The 17,750-nt window shown below is 42.6% G+C and overlaps 1 protein-coding gene across 4 annotated transcripts in view; it reads left to right on the forward strand.

Moving 5' to 3' along the window:
* The window catches only part of LOC134349729 (von Willebrand factor A domain-containing protein 3B-like), a 180,619-nt gene that overhangs the window by 95,485 nt on the left and 67,384 nt on the right, over nucleotides 1-17,750 (forward strand). For all 4 annotated transcript variants that reach the window (XM_063054493.1, XM_063054494.1, XM_063054495.1 and 1 more), the window contains 3 exons: nucleotides 10,670-10,803; nucleotides 15,702-15,913; nucleotides 16,642-16,779. In XM_063054493.1, coding sequence (XP_062910563.1) covers nucleotides 10,670-10,803; nucleotides 15,702-15,913; nucleotides 16,642-16,779 — 484 coding nt within the window. The remainder of the gene's footprint in view (nucleotides 1-10,669; nucleotides 10,804-15,701; nucleotides 15,914-16,641; nucleotides 16,780-17,750) is intronic.

Genomic DNA, 17,750 nt, shown 5'->3' on the forward strand with positions numbered 1-17,750 from the left:
CCATGAAGACAATATCCATTGCTTATCCTCATTAATCATCCTTGTTACCTCCTCAAAAAAAAAACTCAGTTAAAAATGTGTGCTAAGGGAATCTCAGTCAATACTGGGGGAAGTTAAAATCAGTCATACAATAACTTTTGTAATTTTTACAACTTTTCATGATTATCTGTTCTTTTGGCTCCTGTTTACTATTGGTAGGTCTATAGTATAACCTTATATTAGTGAATGCATCTTCCTTATTCCCTACCAAAGGTTCAAATGTTCATTTATTATCGAAGCATGTATCCATACACAACTCTGAAATTCGTCTTCTCCAGATAGCCAGGAAACAAAGAAAGAACATGAAAGTCGTTCAGAGAGAAACTTCAAACCCACCCCCCGCACAAAAAAGAACGGCATCCTGATCATCAAACCCCCACTCCCCAGTAGAAAGCAGAACAGGAACATCAACCCCCAAAAATCCCTCCCCTGCACAAAAAAAAACTAACAACACGAACAGAACATTAATCCCCAAGCACCCTTCCCTTGCACAACAAAACAGGAAAGTGACGGGCAATAAAAAGTACAGAATATAGAAACCATAGTCTGAAAAAGTCCACAGTCCATAAATGCAAAACCACGATATTATCCTCCGATATCACCAACATTCATCAAAAGAGCGAGACACCACACAAGGCAGGGAGGCCTACCTGTCTGCCTTAGTGAGCCACACAGTGATAGGCCACTCACAGGCTCCTCCTCGGCAGTGATCAAAAGGAAGGCAGTCAGCGCTGAACTCATGCTCGCCTTCCGCATTCGCCTCAATGTCTTAGTCCTTCCTCGACGCTTTAATTGGCGATTAATGGAAGCTTTAATCAGTGAAATGGAGTTGAACATTGGCTCGTGTCCTGTCTCAAAGTTTCTTCATGTCAAGGCCATTCTAGTATGTGCTGGCTTCCTGGAATCTTCTCAGAGACAGCAGAGTGCTGGATCTCTCAATTGATCTCCTAACTGTAAATCACAGGCTCTAACAGTACCAGAAACACACTTAAGGTGAAAAACAGATGTAAAACAAGTTAAAAAAAAGGTCATTTTCATGGGCTATCTGGAAGTTGTTGACCGAGGGAGCATTGTACGCTGATGCCATCTTGACCTATACCAATATTACCTCACAGAATGTGCAGCTGTGACATTCTCCCTAATTCCAATATTGCCTCACAGGATGAGCCCCCCAGGATGCAGCGGTGACATTCTCCCAAATTACTAATGCATGTCCACTTCCTTGTTCTCTGTCTTATCTTGAAACATCTGTATCCACTTGCTTGTTCTCTGTCTTATCTGAAACATCTGTATTTGGATTATTAAACTGCCAGGTTTTCCTTCTCTCATTCAAGTTTCTGTAATGGCCACAACACTGTACCTCCCTGTACTAATTCAGGCTGTGTGCTCATCTGCCTTACCCATTATACACCTTACATTAAAATAAATGCAGTTCAGATCTTCACTGCTGCCGTGTTCGTTATCCTGGCCATGCCTGCTTTAGCTACTGGACCTACAAGACTTCAACTCTACCTTCTCCTCATTCACTCCAGCAGCTGGCCCACTGCTCCATTTCCCACTACTGCCTGCCACAACACTGTAGTCCAAACCCTTCCAAGGAGCATGAGCAAACCTCCCTGCAAGAATGTTTCTTTGGTTTAGGTGGAAGGCATCCTTGCACAGATTGGCCTTCTTGTGTCTGTGGCACACTTCCTTATAGTTCTGACCTCAGGAAGCAGCTTCTTATTAAAACATCACTCAGTGCCCTGCTTTTCTGAGAGGACTCATCCATTCCCCATCACCAAAGTCTCCACACACCCCTTGCTAACTCTCCCCAGAAGCCGACAGAGTGAATGTTTTGTTCAGGTGTGACCACCCCCACTCCACTTCAAATTCAGAGCTGTGAGGAAAGATGGAACAAGTTTTGACCATGTTCTGGTTACGTTACTGATTGCTGATTTGGTGAACGTTGACCACTTCTCTTTCTGCAAGGGTTCTTCTGGAATTTCTGGTTGATTGACATTGTTGGGCAGTTGGAGTTTGGGGGTGGGGGTAGGGAGGAGTTTTTGAAATTAGCCAGGGAGTGGTAACTAGCATTCTGGTTTGGGTTGGTCCACAAGGTTAAATTGAGCAATAAAACATTCTCTGTACAGTGGCAGGGTAGAACAACAGACACACACACATACACAGACATGCACACATATAGGAACACACAGACACAGACACACATACAGACACACATGCACACACACACACACACACACACACACACAGACACACACACACACAGACACAGATACACACAGGCACACACACACAGACACATGCATACACACACACACAGACACACACACACAGACAGACAGACACACACACATACACACACACAGACACATGCATACACAGACACACACACACATGCGTGCGCGCGCACACACACACACACAGACACACATACACAGACACACAGACACACACACATACACACACACAGACACATGCATACACACACACACACACACAGACACACACACAGAGACACAGACAGACACACACACACACACACACACACACGCACACACACATACACACACAGACAGACAGACAGACACACACACACACAATACGCTGGAGGAACTCGGCAGGTCAGGCAGCGTCTATGGAGGAGAATAAACAGACGATGTTTCTGACTGCAGGAAAGGGGCAGATGCTGGAATAAGAAGGTGGGGAGAAGGGGAGGAACACTAGCTAGCACACAAGTAGGATAGACCCATCTACCTCTGTCAGAAATGTTCAGTTTGAACCTTCTCAGTTAATAAACACTGTTTGTGTTGTGAGTGAGCAGTGCAAATGGTGATTTTGAGCATCATGGTTGAATTTGTCAGGCAGATGAATTCTGGGGATGTGAGCCATAAACCATGAGACATACCAGCAGAATTAGGCCATTTGGCCCATCGGGTCTGATCGGTACAACCATTGTGTTGTTCGGGTGAGCGAGGCACCAGAGAAACAGTGCTGGGTTCATTTTGTGCTAAAAAAAAAAGGCCAGATGCTGCCAACAGCCGATGTGGTCACTCAGAAACTTGCACACCATATGATGCTGGAAACCCACAGCAATACACACAAAGTGCTGGAGGAAGTCAGCAAGTCAGGCAGCACCTATAGAAATGAATAAACAGTCGACGTTTTGGGCTGAGACTCATCTTCAGGACTGGAGAGAAAGGGGGAAGAAGACAGAATAAGAAGGTGGGAGGAGGGGAAGGAGGATAGCCAGAAGGTGATAGGTTAAGCCAGGTAGGCAGGAAAGATAACGGGCTGGAGAGGAAGGACTCTGATAGAAGAGGAGAAAGGGAAGGAGGAGGGGACCCAGGAGGGGGTGATAGGCAGGTGAGAAGAGGTAAGCAGCCAAAGTGGGGTACAAAAGAAGAGGGGAAGGTGACGGAATTTTTTTACTGGAAGGAGAAATCGACATTCACGCCATAAGGTTGGAGGCAACCCAGACAGAATATAAAGTGTTACTCATCCACCCTGAGGCTGGCCTCATTGTGACACAAGTGGAGGCCATGGACTTGCACGTCAGAATGGGAATGGGAATTAAAATGTTTGGCCACTGGGAAGCTCCCCCTTTTGGCGGATGGAGAGGAGGTGCTTAACGAAGCAGTCCCCATATTTATGACTGGTCTCACCAATGTAGAGGCGGCCACTTCAGGAGCACGGGACATTGGAAGCACTCAGCAGGTCAGGCAGAGTTACTAGGGAGATGACACAGTCAATATTACAGGCTGAAGCCCCTTGCCCCGAACAGCAAACATCTAAAGAGAGATGTAATTTCAAGATTAGATTTATTAGTTCCACGCACATTGAAACACGCAGTGAAGTGCATTCCGTGTCACCACACATCCCAGCACTCATTGCATATGCACAATGTTCAGCAAAACAATTTACAGCCAACGTACAGCAAGATAGACACAACAACAGCAAAATAAACCTCTCCCTAAACAACACCACTCCCCACCCCCCACTCTCCTATCAGGTTGGGATATCCTAACCTCTAGACCTGTCCATCTCAGGCCTCCAAACCAAGGAGAGGCCACCTTCTGGCCTCCAGGTATCGGCCCTGGACCTGCTGACCTCTGTCCCCAGACTCGCCGACCCTGCAAGGCGTCCTTCAACTTGCAGAAAGGTGTAAGGGGTGTGGAGGGAAACACATTTTTCTTTCCCAGACATCCCACCCCGCAAAAACACATTTCAGTGGGGTAGCACCATCAATTTGCGGAAGACTCCCGGAACTTCCGGGAGAGGTGGGATGTCTGCAATAGAGTAGCTCCTTAGCAGCTGGCCAGCTAGTCTAAATAACGTTAGCTATGCTAATGAACGAATGACACCTGTTAAACTCACCTCAACATACCTTTTACAGTCTTAACCCACCATGGGCAATAGAAAAGTCACTGTTGCAAACAGAGCAGCGAACAACACTGTCATTATTTTTGACCCCTATTAGGAAGGGGTACACTTTAGTGTAGTCTGGGGTGAAATACGTTTTGTATTTTCTTTTTTTGAAACACTCTGCCATGGCGCGCTGTCTCTCGCTCTCTCTCTCGCACTCTCTCTGGTGCTCTCTCACGCTCTCTCTTTCTCGCTCTTGCTCTCGCGCTCTCTCTCAAAAAAAAATCGATTTCCAGGATATTGTATATAATTTGCGGGCATCAGGGAGCCACTATCAATATGTGGGAGACTCCCGGAACTGCCGGGAGAGGTGGGATGTCTGCTTTCCACTGACCTGCCAAGTGCTTCCATCATTATAGTTTTATTTCAGATATCTGTGCTTGCAATATTTTGCTTTGGTGTTCCGCCAGTGTGAGACAAAACAAGGTTGCCTGCGTGATTTGGCCTTCCTGACTAAAGCCTGCTAAATAGGAATTACACTTGAGAGACTCTCCATTTGTTTAACACAATGGCTGAGAAAGTGTGGATTGGGTTCGACAATTCGTATTACTTTGTTATTGGGCTTCATTACACACATGAGAAGATCTGCAGATGCTGAAAATCCAGAGCAACACACACAAATGCTGGAAGAACTCAGCAAGCCAGGCAGCATCTGTGGAAAAGAGTAAACAGTCGACACTTCAGGCCGAGACCCTTCATCATGACTTAGTGTGAATATTAGTGTTTATTGCCTAGTTTCATGCAATGTATGTTAAATCTATTGAAATTGCTTATTTGCAGTATTGTGTACAGTTTTTGTTACCTACCTAAAGGAAAAGATATCAATAAGGTTGAAAAAATACAGAGCAAAGTGAATAGGAATAAGGAACCTTGGTTCTCAAGGGATATTGCAACTCTGATAAAGAAGAAGAGGGAGTTGTATGACATGTATAGGAAGCAGGGAGTAAATAAGGTGCTTGAGGAGTATACGAAGTGCAAAAAAATACTTAAGAAAGAAATCAGGAGTGCTAAAACAAGACATGAGGTTGCATTGGCAGTCAAAGTGAAGGATAATCCAAAGAGCTTTTACAGGTATATTAAGAGCAAAAGGATTGTAAGGGATAAAATTGGTCCTCTTGAAGATCAGAGTGGTCACCTATGTGCGGAACCAAAGGAAATGGGGGAGATCTTAAATAGGTTTTTTGCGTCTGTATTTACTAAGGAAACTGGCATGAAGTCTATGGAATTAGGGGAAACAAGTAGTGAGATCATAGAAACTGAACAGATCGAAAAGGAGGAGGTCCTTGCTGTCTTGAGGAAAATTAAGTGGATAAATCCCCGGGACCTGACAGGGTGTTCCCTCGGACCTTGAAGGAGAATAATGCTGAAATTGCAGGGGCCCTGGCAGAAATATTTAAAATGTCGCTGTCTACAGGTGAGGTGCCGGAGGATTGGAGAGTGGCTCATGTTGTTCTGTTGTTTAAAAAAGGATCGAAAAGTGATCCGGGAAATTATAGGCTGGTAAGTTTAACGTCGGTAGTAGGTAAGTTATTGGAGGGAGTACTAAGAGACAGAATCTACAAGCATTTGGATAGACTGGGACTTATTAGGGAGAGTCAACATGGCTTTGTGCGTGGCAGGTCATGTTTGACCAATCTATTGGAGTTTTTCGAGGAGGTTACCAGGAAAGTGGATGAAGGGAAGGCAGTGGATATTGTCTACATGGGCTTCAGTAAGGCCTTTGACAAGGTCTCGCATGGGAGGTTAGTTAGGAAAATTCAGTTGCTAGGTATACATGGAGAGGTGGTAAATTGGATCAGACATTGGCTCAATGGAAGAAGCCAAAGAGTGGTAGTAGAGAATTGCTTCTCCGAGTGGAGGCCTGTGACTAGTGGTGTGCCACAGGGATCAGTGCTGGGTCCATTGTTATTTGTCATCTATTTCAATGATCTGGATGATAATGTGGGAAATTGTATCAGCAAATTTGCTGATGATACAAAGATTGGAGGTGTAGTAGACAGCGAGGAAGGTTTTCAGAGCCTGCAGAGGGACTTGGACCAGCTGGAAAAATGGGCTGAAAAATGGCAGATGGAGCTTAATGCAGACAGGTGTGAGGTATTGCACGTTGGAAGGACAAACCAAGGTAGAACATACAGGGTTAATGGTAAGGCACTGAGGAGTGCAGTGGAACAGAGGGATCTGGGAATACAGATATAAAATTCCCTAGAAGTGGCGTCACAGGTAGATAGGGTCGTAAAGAGAGCTTTTGGTACATTGGCCTTTATTAATCGAAGTATTGAGTATAAGAGCTGGAATGTTATGATGAGGTTGTATAAGGCATTGGTGAGGCCAAATCTGGAGTATTGTGTTCAGTTTTGGTCACCAAATTACAGGAAGGATATAAATAAGGTTGAAAGAGTACAGAGAAGGTTTACAAGGTTGTTGCCAGGACTTGAGAAACTCAGTTACAGAGAAAGGTTGAATAGGTTAGGACTTTATTCCCTGGAGCGTAGAAGAACAAGGGGAGATTTGATAGAGGTATATAAAATTATGATGGGTATAGATAGAGTGAATGCAAGCAGGCTTTTTCCACCGAGGCAAGGGGAGAAAAAAACCAGAGGACATGGGTTAAGGGTGAGGGGCGAAAAGTTTAAAGGGAACATTAGGGGGGGCTTCTTCACACAGAGAGTGGTGGGAGTATGGAATGAGCTGCCAGACGAGGTGGTAAATGCGGGTTCTTTGTTAACATTTAAGAATAAATTGGACAGATACGTGGATGGGAGGTGTATGGAGGGATATGGTCCGTGTGCAGGTCAGTGGGACTAGGCAAAAAATGGTTTGGCACAGCCAAGAAGGGCCAAAAGGCCTGTTTCTGTGCTGTAGTTTCTATGGTTCTATGGTAAAATTTACAAGGATGTTGCCACGACCTTAATTATAGGGAAAGGTTGAATAGGTTTGGAATTTATTCCCTGGAGCATAGGAGAGTGAGGGGAGATTTGAAAGTGGTATAGTATATAAAATTATAAAGGGTATAGATAGGGTTAATGACTGCAGGCTTTTTCAACTGGGGCTGAGTGAGGCCAGAACAAGAGGTCATAGGTTAAGCAAGAAAGATGAAATACTTTAAGGGTTTCTGAGGGGCAACTTCTTCACTCAGAAGGTGATGAGAGTGTGGAACAAGCTGTCATCAGAAGTGATAGATGAGGATTCAATTGCAACAAATGAGAGATGTTTGGATAAGTACATGAAGGGGAGGGCTATGGTCGGGGAGCAGGCCAATGGGAATAGGAGAATAACTTGTTAGCATGGACTAGATGGACCAAAAGGCCTGTTTCTATGATGTTGTGTTCTAAGACTCTATGATTCTAAATAACCCCTCCTGATTCATTCCAGTAAAACTGCATAAAGCAAAGATGTCCTTATTCAGTTCTTAGATTATTACTGACCGGCACCGCAAAGGTTGGCAAATGTAACAGAAATGAAAGCAAATTAGGCTTCCTCTTGTGCAGCAACACAGGTATATAACAAGGAGATCTTTTGTGCAGGCAGTGGTAAGCAGTCTCCAGTCTTTCATCTTATATTCTTTCATCGCACGTGGGCATCATAATGAAGGTCAATATTTAATCTTTATCCTTAATTGTACTTGAGTTGAGTAGCTTTCTGAGCCATTTAAGGGCAGTTTAGATTGACATGTGTAAGCTGAACCAGGTGAGGATAGGCTGCGTCTTCCACAAGGAATATTTATGAAGGTGGCAGCATTTCGACTGATAGTTTCATGCTCACCGTCTTATAAGCTTTTAAAAATAATTTTTCATTTGGAACCTCAACTGAATATGACCATATGTCAAGAAGATTAGCAGTCCATGTTCATGGTTTACTTATCCAGTAATATAATCTCTGCAGGCATTAGATCCACAGAGGACTTATTGACATTTTTCATCGTCATTGTCATTATGATATATCCAAAGTGATAGAGTTCTGTTTTACAGTACTTTTCTTAAGGCCTGTGTGAATTCAAGCTGTTAATGGGGAACAGTGAATTTGCTTTGTTAACAGTGTTACTAAATAATTTGCATGTCTGTATTAAAAAAAAGGCTTGAATTTAAACATGCAGCCCCTGGTATTAAGCTAAAGTTAAAGTCTGTCCCGAGCCTTGTGGCCCATCAGGCCGGTGCTTATGTCGGTTTCTGTGGCGTGAAGCGATTGAGAGTACGAGACTCCCCCCTGGATAGGACACCAGTCTATCGCGAGGTTAACCCCCAGCATTTCGCTGGTACCCATTTTCAGCTGGGTGGACTGGAGCAGCGTGTGGTTAAGTGCCTTGCTCAAGGACACAACACGCTGCCTCGGCCGAGACCTTCAGATCGTGAGCCCAACGCCCTAACCACTTGCCACGCGCCACACCCTGGTATATGAAGTACGTAGTTTTTTAGAATGACGATTGTTTTATTTGACGAAATATCTCCAGAAGAGAAGTCAAAACACTATTTACAGGTTGAGTACCCCTTACCCAAAATGCTTGGGGTGGAAGCGTTTTGGGTTTTGGATTTTTTCAGATTTTGGAATATATAATGAGATAGTTTGGGATAATTTCTGACTCTGAATTTATGTATGTGCTACTGGTAAGCAGTCTTTGTCTTTCACTTGTTCATCACACGTATATAGTTAACAGTAAAAGTTATTACATGCCATCAATATGATGAATATATAATAAATATAATGTGTGCAGAGTAACAAAAACAGCACAGCAGCATTGGGATAATACCTGAATCAGTGGTTGAACAACAACAAACAATGGCAGGCTTTCAATCTCCACCTGCAATGCTGTGACTTCATTATAAGTCTACAATCCACTGTATTTGTATTTAACTTTGTTTTAGATTTTATGTAAGGTATAGAAACAATCAGCATTGTAGACTTGTTCTGGTGTTAGATTTTTATTAGTGACGATCTTTGCAAACTCATTAATGAATTTGCAAATGATCAGCAGATGGATACTCTATCTTTAAAATTTTTTAAATAAAAAAAAATCTGATGCTGTGCTTTTTCTTAAATTTCTGCAACCAGCTTGCTGAATATTCACAATTATTTTTGATTTTCAGTTCGTTGTGATGATAGATCTTTGCATGTTCCTTGCTCAGCATATTGTTGAGGTATATGTTCACTCTGACGTTGATGAATCCATTCTTTTAATAAACGGTCAAGATCTCCATTTTCTGCTTCATGCAGTGTTTTTCTATTTTTCATTAACTTCTGTTCATTACATATGTGAGGTCACTTTTCAGAGCTGCCTGTGATGCGCAGACACCTGCACGTTGTCTGGGAAGCTTCCCATCGCCTTGTGGAATTTTCCATTTGTGACATCATGCCAGCGCTCAAAAAAATTCTGCATTTCCGAGTTCTTTGGATTTTGGAATTTTGGATAAGGGATACGCAAACTGTATATGGATTAAATCTTTTGATATATTTCCTAGGATTGCTGTTTAAGGAGGTATTTATTTAATTTCAGCTAATGACAAAATTACGAATCACCTGACCAATAGATAGCGCTGAACAAGCATTGATAATATTAAATTCAAAAGTGTGACATATATTTGTCCCTGTGCATGACAGAACTTGTTTTGTCCATTAATTAGGGGTGGCCTGTTGTTAATATTTATTTATTATTTGTTGTTTTTGTACTTGCAGTTTGTCTTCTTTCGCACATTAGTTCCTTGCCAGTTTTTATGTGTAGTTTTTCATCAATTCTATTGCATTTATTTTTCTGTCGTGAATGCCTGCAATAAAATGAATCTCAGGGTGGTATTTGGTGACATATACTACTTACGTAACTAATGAATCTACTTTGAACTTTGAACTCAAAGAGGGCTAGCAGCGTGGCAGTGAACTGAACTAAATTGAATACTCCTGGACTCCTGGTTTGATCTTTGATATTCTGTGTGTTGTTCGCTCTCTTTCTGCTGTTGGAGCAATTTGTTCTTTTTTAATGTGTTGGGTGTTTGATGCCTCCTTGAGCGGGTTCCATAGTGTTTCTTTGTTTCGTGGCTGCTCGCGGGAGGGACGAATCTCAGAGTCGTGTTTTGTATGCACACTTCGATAACAAATGTACTTTGAATCTTTAAATCTGTGAATTTAGTACTGTTCTTCATTTTACTGATGAGTTTGAATCTTGTTTCAGCCAGCAACAGTGCTTGTTAAAGTAAATATATTTATTTGAAATCCTCAGAGTGAAGATATCTGCCTACTGAAGAAGGAGATTGAGAAGGGAAAGGAAGATTTGGAGAAGGTGGAAAAACTTCATGCAGAGTGCATAATGCTGGACTGGTATCATAACAGTGAAGGATCCAGACCAAACAACAAGTACGTTCATTATGTTGGGCTTGAATCTTTTCAGCATCGTAACAATGGCGTTTAATGTTTACTGTCCTGTGGTTATCATTATTGCCCTGCTATTAATTGTCTGCCAAAATTACTTCAGACAGTCAATTTATTCAATGCACGCGAAGTGCTGAATGAACTCAGCGGGTCAGGCAGCATCTATGGAGGGAAATGAAGAGTCAGTGTTTCAGCTCGACACCTTTCATCAGGGAGGGTGATACCTGATGAAGGGTCTTGGCCCGAAATGTCGACTGTTCATCTCCCTCCATAGATGCTGCCTGACCTGCTGAGTTCACCCAGCACTTTATGTGTGTTGCTCAAGAATTCCAACGTCTCCAGAATCCCTTGTGTTTATGAGTCAACTTATTTTCTTGTTTGGTCCTGGTAAGGTCACTAACTCTATTGGAATCTGTTTTGTACAATTGGCTGGAACTTGGTATGTTGGAGCTCTAGGGAAGAATGAGGTGGAGAGAGGGAGGAATGGAGCCTGGACAAGGGTGTGGAGGAATGTTGGAGGACCTCCTGAGCATAAGCACAGGAGATTCTGCAGCTGCTGGAAATCCAGAGCAACGCACACAAAATGCTGGAGGGACTCAGCAGGTCAGGCTACATCAATTGAAAGGAATAATGAGTTGACGTTTCGGGCTGAGACCCTTAATCATGACCCTTCATCTCCTGAGAGGTTAGGGTTGACCTTGGATAAGAGAAACAGTGTAGTAATGTAGAGGAGAAAGCACAGTGCCAATTAAATCCTGCTCTGAGGCAGCTACAGGCAATATTGAATTCGGGCACAGGGCAGGAGACTGATAATACGCAGAAAGATGACGAGAAGGATTTTTAAAAATTAGACTACAATAACATTAATAGTATATAAACTGAACTAAAGTTTAAAAAACAGTGAATCAATACCTTTATCTAAGGTGAAGTACTTTCTGCTTTGTAAGACACATAGGATTGAAAGCAAATGATTTAGAATTGGTTTATTATTGTCATATGTGCTGAGAAGCTGTGAAAACCTTGCCTTGCCTTCCCTACTCTTCCTGCAGGCCAATTCATTATCACAGTGCATTGAGGTTGAACAAGGTAACGCAATAGTAGAGCGCGGAATAAAGCATAGCAGCTACAGAGAAACTGCATTACAGGTTAACAATAAGATGTAAAATCGTAAGAAGGACGATTGTGAGGTCCAGAATCTGTCTTATAAAAATGCACTATGTGGGGTGTTTACATGGACAAATTGGAACAACAGCAGTAGAATATTGACAAGGAAACAAGGAAAGCTAACAGGAACATTTAGTGTTGACTAGAAATGGATACGTCTATAAATAATTCGTCATGGTCGATTGAATGATCCTCCAAGAGGACTGCAACCTTATCATTGGGTTTGGAGGCTTGCGTGCTTCAATGATCCAGAGACCTATGTTGGCTGGAGTCAGGGCCTTATGCTTTGGCTCTTGGTAGGGTCACCTATGCCATACAGGTCAAAGGGCAGAGGCCAGACTAAAAGTGGTCCACTGGTCCTCCAGGTTGGGGGTTCAGCTCAGGGCTAACAACCCTGACTGGTCAAACAGAACTTTTACGGAAACAGCAATGAAGAATCCTTCTGCATCTGAGTGTGACAGTATTCCCAAGACTCCACCCAGGACTTGCATGACTGACAGTAGTGCGAACTGAGAGGAAGCTACTGACGTGATGAAGGAAGCCCTGAACACCACCAGAGATGGAGGACCTTCATTGTTGCCCTAAACGCCGGCGGTGTAATGGGCAGTAAGTAAGCAACTGAAGGATAATAATTTCTCTTGTAAGCCCAAGAATCTTTAAAAATATCACAAGTATAACAGAGTTATTGATATGGTGAATTACCATGGCATTTAGGTGTTGACGTGTTCTCCAAAGTAAAGAGTTAGATTTAGGATTAGACAAATGAGCCGGTGGCCCAACACTGTGTTGTCACCTGTCTACTTTAACACAGTGCCTCGCTGTATCATACTGTTAAATAACTTTGCCATGTCCGAATCCAAACAGATACATTTTTGAATGAAAAAGCTGCAGAGGACACATCCAATGAAGACTAGAACCTGAGGTTCATGGTTTAAAGGTGAAATATGAAATGTTGAAGGCAAACATGAGGGGGAATCTTCTTCACTCAGAGGGTGGTGGAAATGTGGAACAAGCTGCCTACAGAAGTGGTGAATGTGAACAACAGAAAATCTGCTGATGCTGGAAATCCAAGCAATACACACAAAATGCTGGAGGAACTCAGTAGACCGGGCATCTCGATCTCTCTGTCTCTATCTCTGAAGACAGCTTATCTATTGATGTCTATTATAAATCCTCTGACTCTCACATCTACCCGGACTATACTTCTTTCCACCCTATTACTTGTGAAAATGTCATCCCCTTCTCTCAATTCCTCCATCTCCACTACATCTGCTCTCAGGATGAAGCTTTTCATTCCAGAACTAAGGAGATGTCCTCCTTCTTCAAAGAAAGGGGCTTCCCTTCCTTCACCAGCAATGCTGCCCTCAACCACATCATTTCTATTTCGCGTATGTCTGCCCTCATCCCACCCTCCCGCCACCCTGCTAGCCTCTGTATCCAGCACATAATTGTCCGTAACTTCCACTATCTCCAGTGGGATCCCATCACCAAGCAGATCTTTCCCTCCCACCCCCTCCCCCACTTCTGCTTTCTGCAGGGATTGCTCCCTACAGGACTTTCTTGTCCATTCGTCCCTCCCCACTGATCTCCCTCATGGTACTTATCCTCGCAAGTGGAACAAGTGCTACACCTGCCCCTACACCTCCTCCCTCACTACCATTCAGGGCCCTAAACAATTCTTCCAGGTGGAGCAACACTTCACCTGTAAGTCTGTTGGGGTCATCTACTGCATCTGGTGCTCCCAGTGTGGCCTCCTGTATATTGGTGAGACCCAGTGCAGATTGGGAGACCGGATTGGTGTCCACCAGAGAAAGTGGGATCTCCCAGTGACCACCCATTTTAATTCCATTTTGCATTCCCATTCTAACAAGTCAGTCCATGGCCTCCTCTACTGTTGCAATGAGGCCACACTCAGGTTGGAGGAGCAACACGTTATGTTCCGTCTGGGTAGCCTACAACCTGATGGCATGAACATCGATTTCTCGAACTTCCAGTAATGCATCACCCCCCACTCTCCTTTATCATTCTCCATTCCCATTTCTCTCGCTCATCTTATCTCCTTACCAGCCCATTGCCTCCCTCTGGTGCTTCTCCCCCTTCCCTTTCTTCCATGGCCTTCTGTCCTCTCCTATCAGATTCCCCCTTCTCCAGCCCTGTATCTCTTTTACCAATCAGCTTCCCAGCACTTTATTTCACCCCTCCCCCCCCGGTTTCACCTTTCACCTTGTGTTTCTCCCTCCCCTCCCCCAATTTCATCTGTTTTTTCCTTTCCTGCCGAAGGGTTTCAGCCCGAAACGTCAACTGTACTTTTTTCCATAGATGCTGCTTGGCCTTCTGAGTTCCTCCAGCATTTTTGTTTGTGTTATTCTGTAAGTCATTATCTAAGTTGCTGTATTCTTGTCAGTGAGGAGACTGGGCATAAATTCAAACTCGGCTCCAAAAGCAAGGAGGGAAATGATTTTTACTTTTTTTTGTTGAGACATCGAGCCGCATACTGTGCATCTAAAGAATCCCATTCCATTGATCAGGCAAGTCTTATTGCACGGGACCTTGTTGAGACCACATCCAGAGTACTGCATATAGTTTTGATTTGCTACTCAAGAAAAAGCAGTTTTGCCATAGATTGAGAGCAGTGGAAAAATACAAGACTGGTTCCAGGCTTGGGGAATTTGCAGTTTGTGGAGTGATTGATTTGACTGGGATAGTATTCCCTACAGTTTAGAAGAATATTATGAGATCTCATTGAAACACACTAAAGGTTCAACTTGCTGGATGCTTCAATGGTATTCCCATTGGCTGAGAAATCTAGGACCAGAGATCACAGTGTTGGAATAAGGGGTTAGGACATTTAGGTTTGAAAGGGGGAGTAATTTTTTTCTCTCAGAGGACAGTGAATTTTAGGAATTTTCGACAATGGAAGGCTCAGTGAGTTTATTCAAAATAGAGGGTGTTAGATTTCACAAGCACAAGAGATTCTGCAGATGCTGGAAATCCAAAGTAACACACACAAAATGCTGGAGGAACTCAGCGGGTCTGGCAGCATTTATGGAAAGGAATAAGCAGTTAATGTTTCGGGCCAAGAACATTCATTAGGACCCCAATGAAGGGTCTTGGCCTGAAACGTTGACTATTTATTCCTTTGCCATGATAGATTTCTGAGTGTTAAATTAATCAAATGATCGGGAGGTACTGCGGGAACAGGACATTGAAATAGAGGTTCAGCCAAGACCATTGACCTACTCCCGTGCTTATCTCTTATGCTTTTATGTTTTTTAAGCCTGTTTAGAATTGCTAAAATAATTTGGAACATTTTGAAGTTATGAAGGGGATAATGTAAACACAAGTTTGTTCTCTTTCTGTTTTGTAAGCCCTTTGTAGAATCAATTGGAGCCATTAACCTCAAAGCTCTTCAGTATTGGGAATAACACCTTTAAAATCCAGGCAATACAAGAACTGCTTTCAAAGGGTAGTGCAACTTAGTGCTGTGTTTATACAGATATCTTGCTGAAGTAATTAATATTTACCAAAGGAATGCGCTTGCACATCAGGTTAATACGCCTTATATTTTCTAATTTCCACCGGGATTAATAAAGTATGACTATGACTATGACAAATTTTAGCTAACCTGCCAATCAGCATTATTCTCTTCATAACAGCATCTAATTTTTTTCTGTACTTAGAAACATATTTTACAAATAGCTTTATTTGCTTTACTGCAGTGTTGCTATTGATATTCCAATTAAGAGGCCAGCCTGGAGCAACAACACAGCTCAGGTCCATTCCTTAGATACCAGGAGCCCTTTGAGACCCAGTTCAGCTTTGGATTGGATTCCTACCACACACAGAAACCACTGGGGCAGATACCATATCCACAGTTTAAATACAGCCAAGAAATCAAAGGAGCTTCAGAAGAAAAAAATCCTGCTTGCAGGTGAGGCATAATTCTTCAGTTCAGTAGAATTGCAGTGTCCATTTCACTTACGACTGGTTAGATCACCAAATAATGATTTGTCTCTTCATGCATTGTAGTGACAGGGACGATTCATTGGAGACATTATTATTCTTCTTTCAGAATTATAATGAATCTAAATCCTTACATTTTTAAGAAAGTATGTACATTTGAATATTGAGATTCATTGAATGTGCACGTGTATATATATATACTGCAATTAATGTTTTTTTCTATTATTGTGAATTGCATTGTACTGCTGCCACAAAGACAACAAATTTCACAACATATGCCGATGATATTAAATCTGATTCTGATTCTGAAGTTAAATTAATAGTAGAAGATATATTTCAATGTTGAGATTAATTAATAGCCAAAGATATATTAGTCCAGATTTGTTGTTGGTAACTCAATGCAAAGGAAAAGCAATGTTGCTAAATGTTTAGACCTTTGTTGATCTGTGATAATTCTACTTTCTTGAGCAACGATCATTTATATTTATCACACTTCAACAAGAGGCTATCCAATTATATACAACTTACTGAATATAGAAACCATTCATTGCCATCTGTATCCTCCACACAAGACTCCTCCCCATCTTTATTAACCTAACCCCCAGAGCACAACCTTTCGATCTGTCGTCCTGAATGTGGTTATTTAGCATATCTGTGCAATGACAGTAACGCAGTATCATTGTGGTTTCTTCATAGCACACACAAACTCTAGCCTACTTAGGAGTTTAAGTAATGGTGTTAAAGTCAATGAGAGTTTGCTGGATGGATGGATGCTTCCAGAAAACAAGGAGCTGTTCGTGAATAATTATAACAAGGAATTGAAGGTCCTGAATGGTAAGTTAAAGAACTAGGTTTTCCATCAGAAGTTAAATCATCAAACATAGGAGGGTTAGATTGATATTAGAGTAGGTTAAGAGGACAACCCATGAAGTTGTGCCAACCTTTTAACCTACTCCAACATCAATCTAACCCTTCCCTCTTACATAGCCCTCCATTTTTCTGTCATCCATGTGCCTAGCTAAGAGTTTCTTAAATATCTGCCATTACCACCACTCCAGCAGTGCTTCCCACACACCCACCGCTCTCTGTGTAAAAAAACTTACCTCGGACACATCCCCACCAAATTATTGCTCAATTGCAAATATTTTTTTTGCCCTCAGTTCAACTCAGGAACATAGTAGACCAGCTGAGAAGCTGTCATACAGTATATAGAGGTAGAGAGAATTATTTGTTGGGGAGTGAATGAAAGGGACACACACAAACAGTGCATGACTCTGATGTAATGTTCGACTAATGCTCACCCACATAAATCCACATTTCAGATGTATTTTCTTGATGAGCGAGGCTGTGCACCAGGAATAACCAGTTTTTTTTTAAAAAAGCACTCATTGGAGAAGTGTGAGCAGCACAAGGTTAATTTATGGTTTTTCTCCAAGCGGTAGCAAGTGACTCTTGTTGGAATTCTTCTTCACGCTCTCTCCAGTGACTGAGCATTTCCTTTGTTTCTTGGCAGCCAGATCAAGTTGTGGTCTGGTTATACCGTAGTGCAGCTTTGTTAGAGTTTCCTCTTGGCTTGTGCCCTGTTTGGGTGATGTGCTTTGAAATGGAGCGTACGGCTGCAGTTTATGGGGCAGGTTTCAGTCCATTCTGAAAAGCATACAGCACAAGAATGGGCCCTTCAGCCCACCGAGCATGAGGCCAAATTAAACAAGTCCCCCATGCGTGGTCTGCATGCTTCGGTTCCCTACTTGTTCATAATCTTCACGAAATTCCTCTTAAATGCTGCTTATTTTATATATCTGTTT

This window comes from Mobula hypostoma, chromosome 7, assembly GCF_963921235.1.
Source record: "Mobula hypostoma chromosome 7, sMobHyp1.1, whole genome shotgun sequence".
Taxonomy (NCBI): domain Eukaryota; kingdom Metazoa; phylum Chordata; class Chondrichthyes; order Myliobatiformes; family Myliobatidae; genus Mobula; species Mobula hypostoma.